Consider the following 21,069-nt stretch of genomic DNA (forward strand, 5'->3'; position numbering starts at 1 on the left):
TTTGTCTACCCACCAACTATATGTGCTTTCTTAAGTTTTTATTATTTTTGCAGTTTTATTATATTTATTTTTTACTGATTGATTTATTTTTATTCTTGATTTGTTTATTTTTCATCTTATTTTGTGCAGAAAAATATATTGTTTTTATTTTCTCCCTTAATAATGGGTTTCATTGAAAAGCTGCTTTTTTCCATTGACTAATATTTAAATGTGTTTAATGATTTGACACAAGAAATCAGGAAAGGAGCAAACGATAAGGATGATTATATATACAAGATTAGTGACTCAGACAACAACAGCATTTTCTTTACAATTTATTTAAACAGTAGCAAAACAAGGCTATTTGCACCCTTGGTTTAAAAACTACATTCACATCAGATTGTCACAAATCTTAAAAATAATTTTGTAAATGCACATTCTGAGTGGAAATAGTCATTTAGTGATCCTTGGATTTAAAAACTAAAGCACTTATTTTTCCAATTGTTTGGATTTATTTTAGGCTAATTTGAATTGGGCCTCATCTTCAGGCAACAATATTGATTATTATACGGGTGGCTTAAATATGAAAACATAGGAACACAAGGACAGTTAAAATGTTGGAATGGCTTGGAATGTAGAAAAGAGGCACAGTTTCAAGAGCTCGGCAGCATTCAACCTTAACGCTGCGACAAGGGAACAAGAAAGTCAAAAGAATGGAACGCAGCCAACTTTAGAAATCCTCATCCTCCTCTTCCTCGTCATAGAAGCGATTTCGCTTGATGATTTCCTCCACAGTCAGCGCCTCCTCCTTCTCCTTCTCCTCCACCTCCTCCACTTCCCCTTCCCAGAAGCCCACATCCTGTTGCGACCTGTTGGCCGCCGCCACCTCCTCCTCAGCTTCTTCCTCGGGAGTAGGCGTCTCGTGTTTAGTGGGAGGCGCCATCTCCTCCAAACCGCCATCTTCTTCCTCCATTTGCTCCTGATGAGGTGGCACCACCTCAGTCTCCTCACAGGGAAGATGAAGCTCTGACCCGTCTTCACCTTCATTCTCCAGTATCTCCTCACTTTCTTCCATGTCTTCTACATCCTTCTCAGTCATGTCTTCGTCACCATCCTCTCCAGTGCTGTTGTTCACATCAGTGAAGATGTCCTCAGCAGATGTGTGGTTGTCCAGTGTAGGTCCATCATGCTGCAGGACAACGCTCTGGGCCTCCGCCTCTACCTGCACTTGGTCCACTGCAGGTGGAGACTCTTTCTTGTTGGTCTCAGCAGCAACAGCAGGAGCTTGGTCCACCACAGTGAAGGGCATGCAACGCTCCTTCAAGGAGGAGCTTCTCCGCTGGCAGGAAGCTTTAGTTTGTTCAGATGCTGAGGAGGAGAAGTCGTCCTCTGGGGGCCACTTTGCACGGATCGGCTTGGTGGCCCCATTGGTGGCATGCACCGTATCTCCATTATGGCTGGTGTCACCTTCTGCTTGTGGGGGCCAGGAGATTTTCAGCCTGCGTGTCTCAGTGGGTTTGTCAGTCTTCTCTGGGGATCCTTGTCCCAAAGCCTCCATGGTAGCAGTCAGGACATTGACTTTGGCCAGCGGAGAGTCCTCCACGCTGGGGCTCTCCAGCTCAGAGCCAGGGGAGGGGGTCTTGGTATAAACGTTGGCCTGCGGTGATGTCATCTCCCCGCCCTCGCCTTTGCTCTCCCACAGTTCCTTGTGGGGCCGGTGGCCAAAGCCCTCATCATAGTTACCCTTGGCCTTGAAGAGCTGGCAGAAGTGCGGCTTGCAGTACACATTGTTGTGCAGGGAGGCGTAATTCACCAAACTGACCAGGAGGGGGAGCCAAAGTTAGTAATAGTAAAAGTGTTGAGCTCAAGCTAAAATAGTATCCACAAATACACCACAGCATTACCGTCTGCCTCTCTAGCTCAACAAATCAGATCAAACTGTTTTATTTTTAATATTTTGTATGGTTTTCTGCTCACTAAAAAATATATATAGTATAAAGTTATTTCACCAAATGTCTTTGGGATTCGAACCCACTTACCTGAGTTTGGTGTTGCAGTGGCAGCAACGGAAGCAGGTGCTGTGAAAAATCTGCTGATTGGCTACCAGCCTCTCCAGTGGATAGACAGTCTTCTGACAGGACACGCAAGTCTCCCTCACCGGAAGACGAAAATTCTACATAAGACGTAAAAGTTATTCATGAAAGTGTGTGGGTGTGGGTGTGTGTGTATATCGCGCCTTACCCTCGGAGTTTTGGCCAGAGAACACACAGCATTGCCAGGACCAGAACCTGGGGAAGCAAATAGTTCAAACAATTATACAATGTGGTCACGTTGAGGTGCTATTTCATATTTAATTTACCAATTTCCACTACAGTGGATCCCTGCAAATGTACACATTTTCGGTAATTTGTTTTTTTATTTTTATCGCCCCCACAAAAAAAACATGACTGACCACCACCCCTATAGCTACATGAAATGGTTTGGTCCACTACTACCCTTACTGTGCTTTGTAACTGCAGCTAGTCGGCAGCAGAGGACAGTGAAACAATACTTGCTAAAATAACGCCTGGAAGTAAAAAAAAAAAAAAAAAAAAAAAGTAAAACAATGAAAGGTGAGAGAATAGAGGCAACCGGAAAGGGTGTCAATATGTGTCCTGTTTTTTTTGGAGCCTCGCCAGTCTGTATCTTGGCATATTAGCCTGTTAGCTTAATATCCATTCAAAAAAAGCAGCGTATTAGCATGGTGTGTTATACATCCTACATCCCACTCCTTTTAACCAACATTTATTCAGCTCAAGTAAATGTTTCGCATGTATTAAATCAATTGTCTTTCCCAATTTACCAGATTTAACAACAAATGACTCAGCAGCGGCCCAGTCAACCCATAACTTTGCCCGTCCTTGTCCCAGTGAAGGTGAGCAACATGTCACTTAGTATCATTACAGGAATAAACTGTCAAAACTGATGAGATAATGCATGGTACAACTAAAGATACATTTGGTTTTACAAAAATGGCTCATAAGAGTTTAATTTACTAGCTTTCTTTTTCTTTATCTAGCTATTGCCGTGGTTTTAATAACCAAAGTCACTTTAGCGCTAGCGCTAGCTTCATGATCTGAATCTAATGTAATATTACAACAGCCACTTTAATTGAGATGTTGATCAAAAATCTGATTCAGATTCATTTATGAGTATCAATTATGGACTAAAAGGTACATTCGGTTTTACAAAAATGTATCGTAAGAGTTTAATTTACCAGCTTTCTTTTTTTTTTTTTAATCTAGCCATTGCCATGGTTTTAATAACCAAAGTCACTTTAGCGCTAGCGCTAGCTTCATGATCTGAATCTAATGTAATATTACATTACAGCCTCTTTTATTGAGATGTTGATCAAAAATCTGATTCAGATTCATTTATGAGTATCAATTATGGTTTTTGTCATATGATCAACTGTCCTAGCAAATGAGTTCAGGCTTGTACAGAAATATTATACAGTAAACCTCGGATATATCGGAAATTCGCTCACAACGGACAGATAAAAAAGAACCAATTTTTCTGGAATGCATTTCCAATAAAAATTCATTGCATATATTGGATTTTTTATAACGGATTTCGCCTATTTCGGACAAAATCTCCAGTCCCGTTCCAATGCATTTCCATTAAATTTCCCTCGCATATATCGGATGGCCGCATCGTGGCGCTCCGATTCGCCGAATCGTGACAGGCCGCTATACGACGTCATTTGCAGCGTTGCCTGCGCGTCCAGGTACATTGGAAACATAGTCAAGGAAGTGCCGGATAAAATCAGATTTACGCATATACCGGATATAAATCCGATATATGCGTAAAACGGACATTTTCCGGTATACGCATATAACAGATTTCGCTTATATCGGACAAAACCAGTGGGAACAATTGAATCCGATATATCCGAGGTTTACTGTACATAAAACTTACCGTTGCTCTCTGCACTAAGGCTTTTTCTGCTGTTTGACTCCGTATCTGGACTCTGCAGCGAGAGATAACAGCATCAGTAACGTGTAGCACATTCACCAGTTATTCATTCCGTTAAGGAAGCCTCACCATATCCAAGGAGAATGGTGGTACATTCTCCTTCTGTTTGCTGCAGAAAGTATCGTGCAGATCAGTCTGATGTAAGACACAAAACATAAACATTAAAAAAAATGTCCCCTATCGTGCAAAAAGTGCTTTTGAGTTGCACCAGGAAATATACCAAACTTGATAAAGCTCTGTTCCGTAAATACAATCAGAAGTCTTACTTGTGAAACTTAATCCCGTCAGATTGTATTTTATTTTCCACCTTCTCTTGCCACATCCAATATGGCGGTGACATCAACGCATGAGTCAGCACTCAATGCGGCATCTACTTTACCCGAGAAACTTGCACATGCGCAACGAGTCCACCGACTCGACTGACTCACTGACCTCACAAGTCCACGTCAGCCTCACAATTTCACCGTCATGTCTGTGTGGTGAGTGAGTCGTCATTTTTTCAGCCCTTTGTATCGAGTTGTGGACTTCTATAGAGCAGCTACACATGATAACCAGCACACAAAGCTTTATAGTTCTTCCAGAATCTGCACCTATTCATCAGTATTTCTTTGGATTTTGTGGTCGGTTTTAATTTATTCCACCCACAGCCCACCTGTAGGCACTCACTCCCACTCGGCTGTGGTTGGTAACAATCGCGAGTTCATAAAAGGACTTCCGCTTTGTGCCGCTAGCTGTTGATAATAAACGGCGATGTATTTTTGTAAAATGTCGACTTTTAACATACAGCTATATGTGTTCGATCCTGAATCCGATCTGAAAGTGGAGACTGGACAGTCCAAAGTTTCTAAAAAAAAATAGTTTATATTTAAAAGGAAGTCAGTCCGTCTCTTTGTGACATCACAAAGTAACAGTTTTACCACGCCTTCTCAAACAGAGCGTTTTAAGCCATCGCAAACTTCTTTCAGGGTTGACTTCCAAATGAGCAAACCTTATTATCTGAAATTTTGGCATCGTTTAACACAAAAATAACATTCTAGCTACATTTATAGGTCAGAAAAGTGGATAAAAAAAAGCATAATAGGTCCTCTTTAATACAACCTCCTTGGTGGTGGAATTTGATTTGCATGGAATCATGGGGTTTCAGTACTCACACTGGCTGATGTGGGACTGATGTCCTGTTTGGATATGGCAGCTTGGTAGAGTGCCATCCTATCCCGGAGAGGGGTCGACTCGGCAAGAGTTCCATCTGATGAAAAGATAAGATGACACACATTGCGGGGAAAGAGCCGTGATTCATCATCTCGGCTTTCTCCAGTAAACTCGCTTCGACCTGCCTGTTCCTGTTCCTGTTCCCATTTCTCTCAACGCCGGGTTGATGGGAACATGAAGTAAAAGCTCATCTTTCATCTAACTAAAATATGTTTATATATGGAGCAGTAGTGGATTATTACAAATGAACGGGTACCATGGTTTCCAGGCCTATTTGGTTTGCATACATGTCTTAAAATCCCATCTTTTCAGTAGCACCAAATGTACATTCAAAAACACAAATTGTTTAGTTTAGAAAAAGAAGAACAAGTGTTGGATAGTTGAAGTGCTAGTTCGACATTAAAGTGCTTGAATGATGAGTACATACCTCCAAGAAGCTGGTCCATGTTTGCTGTACTAGCACCGTTTCCTTGACTCGAATGCTCTTTGGACTCCTTAAAAGAAAACAGCAGGAAAACAAAATAAGTGGCAATTAAACAGAAACCGGAAAGCAAAAAACTGCTCGAGAAAGTGTCCTGCATGGTCGCTGCACTTTGCACAATTCATGAAGTCAACGGTGTCCATAAGAGCAATCCGCATAGGTTGAAGGCAACGCAAAGAGACTGTAGCAGGTCCAATTATAGAAGGTCAAGACTGCGTCTCTATCTCTTTCTCTCTCCAGTCACCACCGCTTAAATCCCTTTAATGAGCTCAGTAAGCCCGAGACAGACACCATGTCTGATCGGCGGAAGATAAATATACACTGTACATGTTAATAATAATAGTATAATTGTGTGTTTGATTCCTTTCCTCTTGTTGTATACATGTATATTCAATGGAAACTGTACTAATTGAGCAAAATCTGGGGGGGGGGGGTCGTGTCCCCCCAATGACGACACATCATCCACCATTGCCAGCTATACATTACACAACAAGTGGACAAGGACGCAGTCAGTCTGAACAAGCCAACAAAGACACGTCAACTTTGGCTCGACTAAAAATGCTCGAGGCCACATCCTACCTCCAAATGCATGCCTGACGAGGCATGCAAACATCCACAGGCCTCAGCAGGTAACATTTCACAATAAAAGCAGAGAAAAAAAAACAAGATGAACTCATAAGCCGGCAATGCGTTTCTAATAAGCAGCAATAAAACTTTCCAACAGAAAGTCTGATCATGCAGGAAAGGAACGAAGCTCATATCAACACTAACCAAAAACTTGGGACTGTAAAGGAGTGCTCAGACTAACAACATGTCCTTCTTCAGGACACATCTCAGTTCAGGTCAAGACGGACTTGAGCCTTGGTTCTGTTCCAGGTTTCTTCCCTAGAGAGTTTTTTCCTGGCCAATCTGCTTAATGTGTAAAAGTACCTTAAGTTCTCTTGTGAATTGGGACTATGTCAATAGAACTTGACAAAGTTCTACCAAGTTCTACCAAGCTGTAGGGCTGGGCAATATATCAATATTGATATTACCTGAAACAACTTGACACCCATGTTTGGCTTTCATTTTGTCTATTGTCTATATATAATCTTATGTCGGTATTCAACCTAAATCGGGATACGACTTTTTGGACCATAATCGCTCAGCTCTACCTCTTTTCTCCGGGTACTCCGGTTTCCTCCCACATTCTAAAAACATGCTAGGTTAATTGTCGACTCCAAATTGTCCATAGGTATGAATGTGAGTGTGAATGGTTGTTTGTCTATATGTGCCCCGTGATTGGCTGGCCACCAGTCCAGGGTGTACCCCGCCTCTCGCTCGAATAAAATCAATGAATGAATGGCCTTATGCTTGCCAACTTTAGAGTTAAATGGTCAATAGTTCACACATATGGCAGGTTTGTGAATGTTATGGAAAAATAAGACTATCATCTACATTAGTATAACCAACAAGACAAGATTTATACTTTGTTGAAGAGAAAAAATATGTACAGTGCATCTGTAAAGTATTCACAGTACTAACACTTTTTCCACATTATATGCCTTATCCCAAAATGGATGGGTTTTTCCTCCACAAAATCCTACATACAACGGCCCATAATGATAACATATGATGTAAACTAAGTTTTTTTTTTGTAAACATTTTGGTGTGCTAATGTATTCAAAACAAAAGGTTAAATCCTGTTTAAACTGTACATTATTCATTATGGATGTTCCATTACTATTACTATTACTCTTTTATCTTCTGTACAGCGACCTTGGGTGTCCTGAAAGGCGCTTTTAAATAAAATGTATTATTATTATTACTTCAAGTATGGCAGTGTGGGTCTTTTTCTGTTTTTATATCATTAGAACGCACAGTAGAGAGAAATACATGTGTATTCATGTCTCACAGATTGGGAATGCTGGGCAAAATCCCCCCCAAAAAGTGTACTTTTTCTTTAAGAGTCGTGTTGGACATCTTGTTGACAGTCCAGGCTTTTAGCTAAATGGCTAACTCTTATTCAGCAGACCCTGGTTCGAGCCCCAGGGCGGAACCAGTTGGGTTAAAAAAGCAGCACCGGGTACTGTACTTTTTTGTAGAAAAGTACCAGACAAAACGGTGGTATTAGTACATCTACCTTTAAAAACATGCCTTCTACTCATGGAAGAGTCCAACTAGTCGAATTTTCAACAGTAGGGCAAAAAAAACAGCTGTTAATTTAAAAATCTTCCATCTTTGGTCCAAATTTTTGCTGCTTTGTCAGTCAGGCAGTCCAACCCGACCAAGAATGAATCCGTGCTAAAGAACACCACCATGATAATATAATCAACCCCCAAGGGTGGATTATCTTCCACAAACCCAGAGAGCGGGTGTGTTAGGGAGGGGCGGGGGTATCCGAGACACACGAGGAGGAGGATGAGAGGGGGGAGTAAACATGTGGCCGGTTGGCTGGATGTAAACAAGCATGCCGTCCATGCAAGGTCTCAGGAGGGTGGCTCAACGGGGCTAGACAAAGAATCTACTGCTAATCCCGATGCTATTAAAGCTCCCATACAGACTGACTGGCAGTTCCCTTCATTTATACCCCCACCGACGAAGGACTATTTACCAAAGACGACACCCTGCCCTCGCGTTAAGTTAAGCCTTTCAAGCAAAGATAGCAGGATAGCACTGAACATGACACAATGAAGCCGTTCAGTTTTCCACAGAGCTGCTCATTCACTTCACCAATGAAGTCAACTTTGAGAGGCTGCATTCATTCATTCATTCATTCAACGCATTTATTTTAAGCGTAAATGCCAATGGTGCATTCAAAGGCCAAGAAAACAAATGAAATTACCTTTGGTGAAGACAAATAACGAGGCAGAGGCCAGTGTGGGTTTTAGTGGCGGTAAGCTCCAGTGGGTCTAAGCACAGACTGAGCAGACCAGACCAGAGCCCCTTGAGATGCTTAAGGGGAGGGGACAGGGAGCAGGGGCTGCAGTTGGGGGGACGGGGAGGGGTGCTTCATACTGGATGATTGTGGGGATGACGAAGGGATGAGGGGGTTGGCTGGCAAAGTTACATTACAACCGGAAAAAGGAGTAGCGTAGAGGGGGGGGCAGTGGGCTTCTTGGTCCAAGGAACATTCACCATGACCAAACTATTGTAGAACAACGCTTTTACTTCAACTTCAACTGCAGCATTTGTTCCATTTTGTATCAATTCACATACATATATATACATATATATATACATATATATATTTTTTTGTCCAATCAGGTTTCAGCTTTTTTTGTGTTGCCGTGTCAATGTCAGCTGAAATCTGGAGAAAAAAAAAAATATATATATATATATATATATTTTTTTTTTTTGTCCCCCCCCCCCCAAAAAAAAAAAAAAAATATATATATATCCCCCCCCCCCCCAAAAAAAATATATATATATTTTACATTTTATATATTTACATACATATATATATATATATATATATATATATATATATATATATATATATATATATATTTTTTTTTTTTTTTTGGGACAAAAAATATTACAAAAATATTAAAAATATATATATATGTTTACATATATATATGTATTTTATATATATATATATATATACGTATATATATATATATTTTTTTTTTTTGGTCCAATCAGATTTCAGCTTTTTTTGTGTTGCCGTGTCAATGTCATCTGCTCACGGCCTTCACAATCAGTAATCACTACTGGCACTGAGGCCAATCAGACTTCAGATTGGCCTCACCAGGGCCAGCTAGCATGCGTCATCCATTGGTTGATGTCTGAAATCCTATCCCTAAAGTTATCAGTTCGCTTGAACGCTGTTCTGACAAAGAAAGTACACACGTGTTTATCAATGAGACCAATTCTATATAATGCCACGTATTATATTATTTTTTTTGTATAGTATTGATATTGATCGTTTCCAAACTAAGAGGTACTCATGTTCTTATACATTTGATATTGAAACAATGACAAGAAGTTGGAGGCAACCAGCTCAAGAGTAATGTTTTTTGGAATTATTTTCATTCCTTGGTGTTGGTTATCTGCGTATGGCTTCACTTGCATAGAAAACCTGTTCTGTATGTTATGTGCTCCATCACACAGAAACTAAGTCAAGCATGAGTTGAAGTAATCATTATCGGTAGTGTCATCACTTTTTTTTGTACAATGGAACATTAAAAAAAAAGACCTGCAGATGGATAAGGGGGCTTTTTTCCAGGCTAGACAATGGAGCGACAGGGGTGGAGTCAGGCAGGAAGGTGGTGGAGGAGCAGCTGGGGCAGGAAAAGGGGGGGGGGGTCAGTGAATGTCTGGGTGCCTCATGACTGCACACCCCAACCTACAGGGGGGGGGGTTTACTTAGATAAGCGTTTTGAGGCAGATAGGCAGATTAAAGGGTAAACCAAAAAAAGTGGAGGTTGAGGCTTTTGATGAGGTTTAAGATGTACGGGGGGGGGGGGGGGGGGGAGTGGGCTGCACAGTCGATTCGATGAGGTGAGCTTTAATGCGGTTGAAGATCAGCTGATGTCATGAGCACACGGCATGACATCATCGTTCAGTGAAAGCAGCATTACTTGGAGGTCGACTCGCACACAATGGATGCCATTGTAGCGAGCTCCGTCCACAGTGTGTCCAATTCACCATAAATGTCTTCAACTACTGCTTTGGCATTTTATCATGAGACAACCATCCCTAAAAAGCTGCTGTTTCTCTCATCCAAAAGTTGGATTGACTTGAAAATGGCCACTTGTCTGCCAACTTACTTGCTATATATATACTGTAGTTTGGTTTTTGTGCTTAAATTAGCAGTTTTTTCTTTACAAACAGCCATAAACTATTTTGTTATTGTGAGCTTGAATACAAGCTACAAAAAGTAATCATCTATTCACAGAAACTAGCCAATTAAAGTTAGTTTGCCTTGATTGAAAAACAGGGGTCACCAACTTTCATCACTATTAAAGCTACATTGACAAATGTTATTTTTATGACTGGAAACATTTAAATTTACTTTTTTCTTTTACTAAGAACCACTCAATATAGTGATGTCCGAAATGGATATATAAATAAAAAAAAGACTGGAGATAGCAGAGATGAGGATGCTGAGGTTCTTATTGGGAGTGACCAGGATGGATAGGATGTCCGAAATGGATATATAAATAAAAAAAAGACTGGCGGTAGCAGAGATGAGGATGCTGAGGTTCTTATTGGGAGTGACCAGGATGGATAGGATGTCCGAAAAGGATATATAAATAAAAAAAGACTGGAGGTAGCAGAGATGAGGATGTTGAGGTTCTCATTGGGAGTGACCAGGATGGATAGGATGTCCGAAATGGATATATAAATAAAAAAAAGACAGGAGGTAGCAGAGATGAGGATGCTGAGGTTCTCATTGGGAGTGACCAGGATGGAGGTAGCAGAGATGAGGATGTTGAGGTTCTCATTGGGAGTGACCAGGATGGATAGGATGTCCGAAATGGATATATAAATAAAAAAAGACTGGAGGTAGCAGAGATGAGGATGCTGAGGTTCTTATTGGGAGTGACCAGGATGGATAGGATCAGGAACAAGTACATCAGAGGGACATTACATGTTAGAGACCTTGAAGATAAAGTCCTTTAGGCCAGACTGAGATGGTTGGGACATGTCCAGAGGAGAGATACTGAATATATTGGTAGAAGGATGCTGTGTTTAGGTAGGAGGCGTAGAGGAAGACCAAAGAGGAGGTTTATGGATGTATTGAAGGAGGACATGAGGGTAGTTGGTGTGAGAGAGACAGATGCAGAAGACAGGGTTGGATGGAGATTGATTTGCTGTGGTGACCCCTGAACCTTGAATGGAAAAACCCAAAAGAGAAAAAAGATGGCGATGTCCGTATTGGACAATTATACATATAAAGACTTTAAGCAAATATTTAACCCTTGGTAGAGAGCTACCCGTCTACTGCAAAAAAAAAGGCATATTTGATGGGTTGTTTTTTCCACATCATACATGTAAGAGCAGATATTATGCCACGCTTATCTGATATGAAGGTGAAGTATGGCTGACGATGGCTCTTCATGTCTAAGCTGGTTGTTCTGGCGGACTAAAAACAAACACATTCCTGATCAGAAGATAAAAAAGGGGGAAAACCGTCACGAGTGGACAAGCATACATTCCTAAGAGCAGCGTCTTTTTGCCTGAGGACTTAGCTCTTAGCTTTCAGTGAGGATGATTTTAACCGTAGTGCATTTCACAGAGTTGCCTGTTCACAACTGGGAAACTTAACTAATTTGGTGAAACAATAACGTTTCCAGTACTATGGTAATGGTTTTATTTCATTTGAACATGCATCCCATAATAAGTTCACAGTTCTACATGTCCAAAAGGAGTTGGAAGAAGCAAAGCTTATTAAATCCTACCCCTCCATCTGGTACTTTTACAATCAGTAACTGTTACATTTGTTCACTTCCTGCTTTCCATAATACATTTTTTTATTTTTTATTTTATTTTTTTATTTTTTGTCCCATACCAAAGTACGAGGTGATATGACCATACAATGACATAATGTGTACCATAGTGCGTGTCAATATAGTGATATATATAGCACATCATGACTGGTTCAAGACTCTTCATCCTTGTATTTAGCAAACATCAACTGCTTGTATTGTTTCTTGAATTGGCTCATCGTTGTGCATTGTTTGATTCCCTTACTCAATCCATTCCATAGTTTGATTCCACACACTGAAATGCTATGGCTAGCATAACGTAGTCCTAGCATAGAAGTGTTTCAAACGTACTTCTTCCCTGAGATCATATTTCTCCTCTCTTGTAGAGAAGTATTGGATGACATTTTTAGCTAATTGGTTATTTTTTTAGCCTTATGCATTATTTTAGCTGTTTGAAGATGAACTATATCAGCAAGTTGAAGTATTTGTGATTTTAGAAATAAGGAGTTAGTATGTTCTCTGTAGGCGGCATTATGAATTATCCTTACTGACCTTTTTTGCAGTACATTTAGCGAGCGAAGATTGCTTTTATAGTTATAGTTATTAGCCCATATTTCCACACAATAAGTAAGATATGGTAGAACCAGAGAGCAATAAAGAGCGTGGAGTGATTTCCGATTGAGAACAAATTTTGCTTTGTTATATATAAATATTTCTGGCCACCTTATGTTGTATATTTGTAATATGAGGTTTCCAGCTCATATTTTCATCTATTGTGATCCCCAGAAATATATTTTCGTTCACCCTTTCAATGTCCAAACAGTCTATTTGTATTTGCTGGTGCGTGTCCTTTCTGCTGTTAGCAAACAGCATGATTTTAGTTTTATTTAGGTTCAAGGACAATCTATTGTACTACTCTTTGATGACAGGATAAGAGTTTGCTGTTATGTAGTATGTATTTCCTTTTATGATGACATAAAAAAGGACTTGCGAAACTGATTAGTAAATGCTCAATGATTGACTGACGACCAGTCTAGGATGTACCCCAACCCCTCAGTCAGTTGGGATAGGCTCCAGCTCACCCCAGATCCTATACAGGATAAGCGGTATTTGAGAGTACTTGAAATTTCCTAAGAAACGCATGACTGGAAGTTGAACATCTCAGCCGTTACGCTCCACCATTAGCACCAATTGGTCTCCCTTTGGAGCATTATGTGGAGCTGCCTACAGCCGCCGGTGTTGCCTTCAAAGCAGTCAGCTGATGGACGGATGGCAAGAGACGCTGCACCATGTGACTCCATGCGTGACAGCTCTGAGGCTCGTTGAGAACAAGCAGACCTTATTTACTCCAAACATAATCATAATCCTGTTCTATTCCAGATGGAACTAAAGATAGACGGAAAACTTTTGACTGCGGAAGCGGAGCAGCTGCCGTGCTAATTAACTTGGTCTTTGTTTGTATTTGTGCGCGAGTGTGTACGTGTCAAAGGTCAGAAGGAGCCAACGGTTGTGAAGACAACTCACCTTCTCCACTTCTCCCTTCTCAAATATCATCTTCAGGTTGTTGAGGGGAACGCTGGGCCTTTCCGAATCCGGCACGACCGCTTCTTCTTGCTCCTCGGATTCTCTGCTGCCCTTGGCCTCCATTTCTATCTGCTCCTTGCCTTGATGAGTCTGTGCCTCACACTCAGTATTTCGGTCTTCCTGTAGAAGCTTGTAATTTTTGGGGGCGTCGAGTGTTGTCTCAGGGTGCTGTGCGGGTTTCGGGCTGGCACCTGTTTGACCGAGGCGGGTTTCGTGGATGGTGCCGGTGCCGGTGCAGGGCGTGGTACCAACACCAAGCAGTTCTTGCTGCTGCTGCTGCTGCTGCTGCTCCCAGCGTTTCTTTAAAACGCTCAGATTCCCGCTGCAAAGGGACGAGGCTAAAGATTCTTCCACCTACAGGAGGGGGCAGAAGACTGTTTTTTTTTAGGTGTCCGCTTTCATCAGTACAATTGTGCTTTATCAGCTCAACTTAACCCCCCCACCCCTCCCATGGAGCCACATCAAGGTTTCAGATGTGATGACTCACCATTTCCTGCACACTGACCACAATAAGCCACCTTTTAAATTTGGTGATACTTTTAACAATGACAACTATCAAGGACCCCCCCTTCCGATTCTACAGTTGCTAACCCATGCAAGGAACTCTTGAATCAACATAAAACTTTTCTGCGAGTAGCTTTGTGAAGAGGAATATGGGAGGAGGGGGAAAAAAAAAAAAAGAGCAAAGAACAGGAAACAACTGCTCAAGAAGACAAAGAGCTACACAACAAGCAGTTTGAAAGTTGGAAACAAAAAAGACAAAAGAAGTAAAGCCAAAAACCTGTGAAGGGCTGGAGACCACCGGCCGGCGGTCCGCTTGTTGTGGAGTGTGCACGTTAAGTGTGTCGGCCCACTAGAAGCTAGAAGCGCTACAAGCCGCTCCAGATGTGTGAGCCCTTGAGAAGCGATCAGTACCTATCCCACCCCCTACGCCCAAGAGAGGAGCACACACACAGAAGGAAACTGCGAGGGAGGGAGTGAGTGAGGGGGGGAGGGATGACAATTGGAATGGGGGGGGCAGAAAATCAAAAACAGAGGTGGTCAGTGAGGGGGAAGAGGGAAAATAAGTCCAGGAAATGAGGGAAAAAAGGTAAAGGCAAAGTGCTGGAAAGCTCAATGGCTGGCAACAAAACACACGCTTTCATAGTTTTGTTTTCACCACGGTGTCCATTTTCCACTCAGGGGCCGAGACTGAAATATCAAAGGATGCAGGGGGCCATTTTGTACACAAAAAAAAAACGTAATAAAAAGACAAATGCTTTGTTTTTTTCCCCATAGATACAAACCGATGCACTTTGGACTCCACATGTCTACACTACTCAGTATCGGAATTGCTGTCTCCATCTGATGGATTCATCAGCCATTCCGTCAGGTCATCTTCTCTGCCAACAGAGAAGGTACGTTTCCACCTTATCCCTTTCTGTACGTTTGTTGGTTCATTATTTCTTGGCAAATGTTTGATTATAAAGATTTTTTTAGGAGTGAGAATTTGACAATAGGTCTTAGTGTTTAAATTTAGGACCAAATGTTCACCTACCCCTTTCTTTTTCTCTGCACTGCCCTCATCTGCTGCCATCTGGTACCTGAGGAATAGGTTGAGATGTCAGTCTTAAAACGGCAAGTATAAACATCTTCAAAGTCAAAAGGAAGAAACATCTGAAATCAAATGATATACCTAATTTGGGTTCTCACGCTTCTAAGTAGACTAAGTCGCGGGACTAAGAATATGTCTTGCTTTATCGCAAGATGCAAACGCTAGCAATGATGTATCTTAACAGCACAACATGGACGGACACTTCCTGTGACAAAGAACGGTGTAGCGTGAACATGTGACACACTTCACAGAAGCTTTGGCTGTTGTCATGGAAACGGTTCTACTTTCAGGTCCGTATATGGCCACGTTTGTCTTTGTACACCCTAGATCTGTAAAGTCATTTGATTCAAGGGTAGCATACATGCTGGTATTTAAGATGCGGTTTGCAATCAAGGCCAGCAAAGCCTTGTCTGCTGGCCTAAACTTCAGAAACACCGATCCACGTTTTAGTCATGAAATATTAATTTTACTCCCAACATTATAGATTTTATAACATGTTTTTGTTTTGATATTTTTTGTCCAGTTACATTTCAGCTTTCATGTGTTGCTATGTCACTCTAATCTGCCCGTGGCCTTCATAATCGGTGCTGCTGGCCGTGTCACGAATTGTTTTCAGGTCAAAAGGACAAAGTTTTTTATCGTTTCAGAGTCTCTTAAATATGGAAACGACGTTGTGGGTGCGAGAGTTTGAGATTCGTCTCACGGGGCTTGCTAGCTGAAGCAAGTTCAACTGATAAATAAACTGTAGCGATTTGCACACAACAATCACCACAGGGAGAACATGCAAACTCCACACAGAGATGGCCGAGGGTGGGATTGAACCCTGGTCTCCTAGCTGTGAGGTCTGCGCGCTAACCACTATTCCACCATGCATGATATAGTGGTAATCATTAGTTATTGGAAGCGGATCAGCCTGACTGATGTGGCAATGATACTTTGAGGGGGGGGGTCACGACTTACTTGGAAAAACGCTCTGCAATGGTGTTGTCTTTACCCCTAGGAGAGACGATTGACAGCTCCTTGGCAGTTACCCTCAGTGACTGTGATGCCCACTGCTTGTGGCTAAATGACGCAACGGAGGCCATCTTTCTTGCAGAATCGCCTGATGATTGGCTATCCATGAGAATAAGTTCTAAGGATGAAAGTAAATAAGAGTTTGGTTAAGTAGAAGGAATAGACAATCACGTGATCATGATGCTACATAGAACCTGTCTTGGGTACACCAAGGTTACATGCATGTTACATTGGCTTTGGAACCGGCAACCTTCTTTTGAATTGTTTGTTATTGTCACCACTTTCTCTTGTACATGAATTTACACTATTTTCCATGTGTTGCATGGTGGACTTTGACACAGTTCAACCTCCTCAAACATTTGTCTGCACGCCTAATAATATTTGCAGCAGTTCCAGGTAACCACTACATGCCACACCCACTGATCATCTGTTCTGCAAGACAACGGATACATCTCATAAAACACTGTTGTATGCATGTACACACACACAGTATATACACTATTCAGCACGCAAGATGTCAACAAGAGTGTTCATTTTAACCTAAACCAATATTTCCTTGGCCAAACTGGACCAAGCAAAGATGCTGACTTTAAAAAAAAAAATCGACCTATTATGCTTTTTCCACTTTTCTGACCTATAAATGTACTTAGAATGTTGTATTCTCACGTTAAACGATGCCAAAGTTTCAGATAATGAGGTTTTTGTATTTAGAAGTGAGCTCTGAAAGAATTTGGGGATGGCTCAAAACACTTTGTTTTAAAAGGCGTGGTAAAACGTCTCCTTTGTGATGTCACAGAGGAATGGATTTCCTTATATGGTCGTGGCTTTCTTCTCCCACCCCTTATCTGTTTACGTTGCCAACACTGGCTCGTAAGGGAAAGCCACATTTGTTTACAATTCCTAAAAAGACGCCACCATCAGGCACAAGTGGTTCCTGAGTTCCTGATTCCCTACCAGCAAAAGAAATGCATTTTAATCCGTCAACATATGCCATATGCAGCTGGACTAGCCGACAAACTTGCTAAAGCGCTATGCCTTTCCAATGTTACTTGGTTGTATCAAAGAGTCAGAACACCAAGTAGTGACAACAAATTATCAGTGTCCTAACTGTTTATTTTGTGTAAGTCTTGTAGCAAAAGTATATGTGTAGCATTATAGTGTGTGCATACAGGGAGCGGGGTTGCTAATGGCGTTTTCCCACCAAAATTAGTGGCTCACAAAGCACATTACACGTTACCGATGCTGTAGAAAACCTTGGATTGGATTCGGGTTCCGTTTATTATCAACTCCTATGCGGTTTGCTGCTAGCGGCACAAACCAGAAATCCTTTTCAGCTCTCCAGAGTGTAACCAACCACCGCCTGGAGTCGGGCCGTGGGTGGAATACATTAAAACAGACCATTTTTGCGGGAAGCAGGAAATCCCAAGAAATATAGCTGAATAGGTGCTGATTCTGAAAGAACTAGAAAGCTTTCTGCACTGTATTTTACTATATTCTGATCATCCCCTGATGATAAAATACAAAAACAAAGACTCATCTCAATTGGATAAAAAATAAATCTGTCAATCTGGTTGTATAATTTGTAAATTCCCATTTACAGTGCAGCAACACACAAACAAAACATTAACCAAAATATGAATTAATCGACAAAACTAAAAAGACAAAAGCAAGGATTGGCATTCAAAAACACAAAGTCCAGCTTTTCTTTCCTCACCTTTCCAGCGCGTAGCCTCAAATTATATAGCAACGTTTTATTTCACCGTCTCATCAGCCTACTTTCTGTTTGTGTGTTTACGGCTGTGATGTGTGTATAGCCCCCGCCTCCCCCTTCCAGTCAGTGTCGATACATTACGGCCAATCACATGCGCCTTTCATCATTAAAATAATCACCTAATAAATAACCACTGTTACAGCATCCCTGCCTTAAAGTTTACAAAGTAGAGTAGCTCTCCCAGCAATTATTTTAAACAGGCATATTATTTAAATTACCAAATATTTGTCTTTGTGTTCATGTATTATCAGATAAGCCAAACCAGGACAAGGTCAAGCGGTATCGGTATGTTTGCATGGACAAAAGATAGATAACGCTACGCTGTAGCTTCAATCGTTTTATTAAATAGAACATAAACGAAACAAGAAGCTGAAAGCACAGAATAGCAAATTGGTACAACTTTGTTTTCTAGATGTCACGCATTCACTTTGGACAGGAAGGTGATACCTGGGACTATTTTTAGGGTCAGGGTTCAGTTTACAAACAGGTATGTAATACAGGTACGTAATACAGCATCACCAACCTAGGCTGATCAAGATGATGCTTAGTTTAAATGTGAAATTACAGTAACTAAACATTGGGAAAAGTGACAAACCGATTATAAAAGACCTTTGTGTGTTGCATAAGGTAAAGAAAAAAGACATATCAAGCAACATACCTGCAACGATCCGCTGTTTTGCACCGTAAAGCGAGTTCCACGCTACTTCAGCATTTCCTTCTTGTTTTACTTCTCAGCTGCTACTCCTAATGCTTTTGAGCGGGCAGGCAAGTGGGAGAGGCCCACATCGCTCACGTTTTAAGTTCTCTCAGCCAATAGGCAGCAGTCACTTCCACCTGGCAGGTGCCACACTTCAGTGTTTGATTACAAGCCGAAGGGAAGTCGGAATCTGTAGGACAGCCTGGGGGAAAGGGAGGAGAATCACATGTTGGTTTACTGGAAACTGAGACATCGTCTGAGTCCCGGCTGGCACTTTCTCATAAAGGTCAACGTTTTAGACTTTAGAGGATGTGACTCATTGTCAGTGTACCCAGCCGAGGGAAGAAGGAAATGTTGCTTTGAGACATTGGAGAAAAAAATATTCCACATATGATGGTCTTTGTAGTACGGGAAGACACTGAATATGGAAATGTACAATAACAAATGAACAGTTTGTTCTAAGAAGTTGCAAAACCAGCTACCTACTAAGATCTCAATGTTTACTTGTTGAGGTCAATTGGTGCTGACACCTGCTGGCCATTTAAAAAATGAATGCAAACTTTGGAAATTCTCCAATTTGCAGTCCAAACATTAAAGAAAACAAAGAAACCCTAAACAGGAAATCACAGACTCTTCTCTCCTGTCTGGACAAGGAACTTCAGAATGAAGACCTCTATACACATGCTATGTAATCATTCAGGTGAAAGGCATACTGTAGTATTGTACTGTAGTATTTTATGGACTTGACTAGTCAGTAAAGTACCTTTATAACACAAAACTCCTCTTTTTACCTAAATTCATTTTAGCCTGACCATTACAGTAAAGGTAAAAATATATAATGACATTATTATCAGTAAGGTCACTTAGCTCTAAAATAGTAAATCTGTATTGTTAACAATGTTATATACAGGAATTAAAAGCCCATTCATTATGTAGCAAAAAAAAAAAAAAAGCCTGTTATTTGGCACGTTTGTTTTATCTGGAAAGATGTAATAATATGCAGTAGCAAACAATGTCCAGCAGGTGGCGGCCTGCCCTCACTCAAAAGTGATTGTTGTTGAATGGCTCCAAATCTGGTACCTTCTGGTAAAGGTCACAACGAGAGAGGTCAGGTGATGAAAGTGTTTATTATCATTATGTTTGATATATATGTTTCATGATGTTATGTTTCATGATGGCAATAATTGTGTGGAGTTTGCATGTTTACGTATGAGGGTTTTCGTCGACTTCCTTTAACTCCTCCAAAACATGCGTGTTGGACTCTAAATTGTCAGTAGGCGTGAATGTGAGTATGAAAATGTTCTCCGTCTGCAGATGTATCTCCAGTTCATAGCTAAACCTAATATATTAATATTCATATGTCTTTTATTTGGCTATTACAACACAAGTTTGAATATACTGTATGTTTTATTTGATGACATATATGACATATATGATGTAATATAACAATGTAGCATCTGTAGCACTGTAGAGCAGGTAGAAAATAGGAAATAATGAGATGGAGGAAGCCAAAGGAGAAGGTTTGGAGGCCATCAGTGATGTTCCATGGTGTTACCACACACTTGGGACTGTTCTGCAGCTTCATCCTTGTCATAAATATCTAGTAGTTTAAAACTATTAGATTTGTGTTCTTTACAAAGTTTATGATGGAGGTCTTTTGTGTTGACATAATTGAGAAAGAGTATCATCCTTGCACACCCACTGGATGGATGATGATGATGACAGTGGAGACATGCACCAGTCCACACCATGTCCCAGTGACAGACACAAGACATCTTTGTTGATGGAACACATACAGCAGCACCGTACACTCATACTCATTAGTCACTGTAGATGTAGCCATTTGCTAAGCTAAATTTGCTAAATATTTGCTAAATAATATATGTTACACTGTAAATATGACCTAGATGAACTTGATTTACTTGAACAAATGATTTACTGTATTCAAATACATTAATAAGGCAGCAAGTGAGGCAGAATATGCTCCCTATTCCCCAATCTTTGCAATTAATATAGATGAAAACCAGAAGAACAGTAATTTTAGCACAATATTTATTGACATTCTTTACTCGTACATATTTTTTTATGATTCCTTTACTGTATGTGCTTGTGAGCTCAAGTATTTCCTCCATGATTCCTCTAAAGACAGCAGCAAGAGAAATGTAAACACAAGATCACATTAACACAAGTACATCCATAAAAGATAACACACAAATAATGACGTCATCTTGTTATGTTCACAATATGAAGTGATAGGCATTTACATAACGGTAGGAACATCAAAGTCAAATATTTACAACTTGTACAAAA

At 40.8% G+C, this 21,069-nt stretch overlaps 1 protein-coding gene across 3 annotated transcripts; it reads right to left on the reverse strand.

The window, feature by feature from the left end:
- Window positions 1-301: 301 nt before the first annotated feature.
- Window positions 302-18,943, reverse strand: lima1a (LIM domain and actin binding 1a). 3 transcript variants are annotated; one of them, XM_058052368.1, is made up of 11 exons: window positions 18,721-18,943; window positions 16,238-16,409; window positions 15,221-15,266; window positions 13,624-14,037; window positions 5,630-5,696; window positions 5,145-5,239; window positions 4,063-4,128; window positions 3,937-3,988; window positions 2,221-2,267; window positions 2,019-2,152; window positions 302-1,796 (listed from the first exon to the last, which is right to left on the reverse strand). In XM_058052368.1, exons 2-11 carry the CDS (start codon window positions 16,396-16,398, stop codon window positions 710-712), a joined length of 2,169 nt encoding a protein of 722 aa, XP_057908351.1. In that variant the 5' UTR covers window positions 16,399-16,409; window positions 18,721-18,943; the 3' UTR covers window positions 302-709. The 3 variants fall into 3 exon arrangements, with proteins under 3 accessions (XP_057908351.1, XP_057908352.1, XP_057908353.1); XM_058052369.1 differs by lacking the exon at window positions 18,721-18,943 and adding an exon at window positions 18,006-18,156; XM_058052370.1 differs by lacking the exons at window positions 16,238-16,409; window positions 18,721-18,943 and adding an exon at window positions 15,359-15,484.
- Window positions 18,944-21,069: the final 2,126 nt, after the last annotated feature.

The sequence above is a fragment of the Doryrhamphus excisus genome, chromosome 16 (assembly GCF_030265055.1).
Source record: "Doryrhamphus excisus isolate RoL2022-K1 chromosome 16, RoL_Dexc_1.0, whole genome shotgun sequence".
Taxonomy (NCBI): Eukaryota; Metazoa; Chordata; class Actinopteri; order Syngnathiformes; family Syngnathidae; genus Doryrhamphus; species Doryrhamphus excisus.

Excerpts from the sequence above, each read along its gene's own strand:
- lima1a (XM_058052368.1), bottom strand. The coding sequence starts at position 16,398 with ATGGATAGCCAATCATCAGGCGATTCTGCAAGAAAGATGGCCTCCGTT. Across the intron at positions 15,267-16,237 it reads ATTGCAGAGCGTTTTTCCAA|GTACCAGATGGCAGCAGATG; the intron begins GTAAGTCGTGAC and ends CCTATTCCTCAG. Across the intron at positions 1,797-2,018 it reads CACTGCAACACCAAACTCAG|TTTGGTGAATTACGCCTCCC; the intron begins GTAAGTGGGTTC and ends CCTCCTGGTCAG.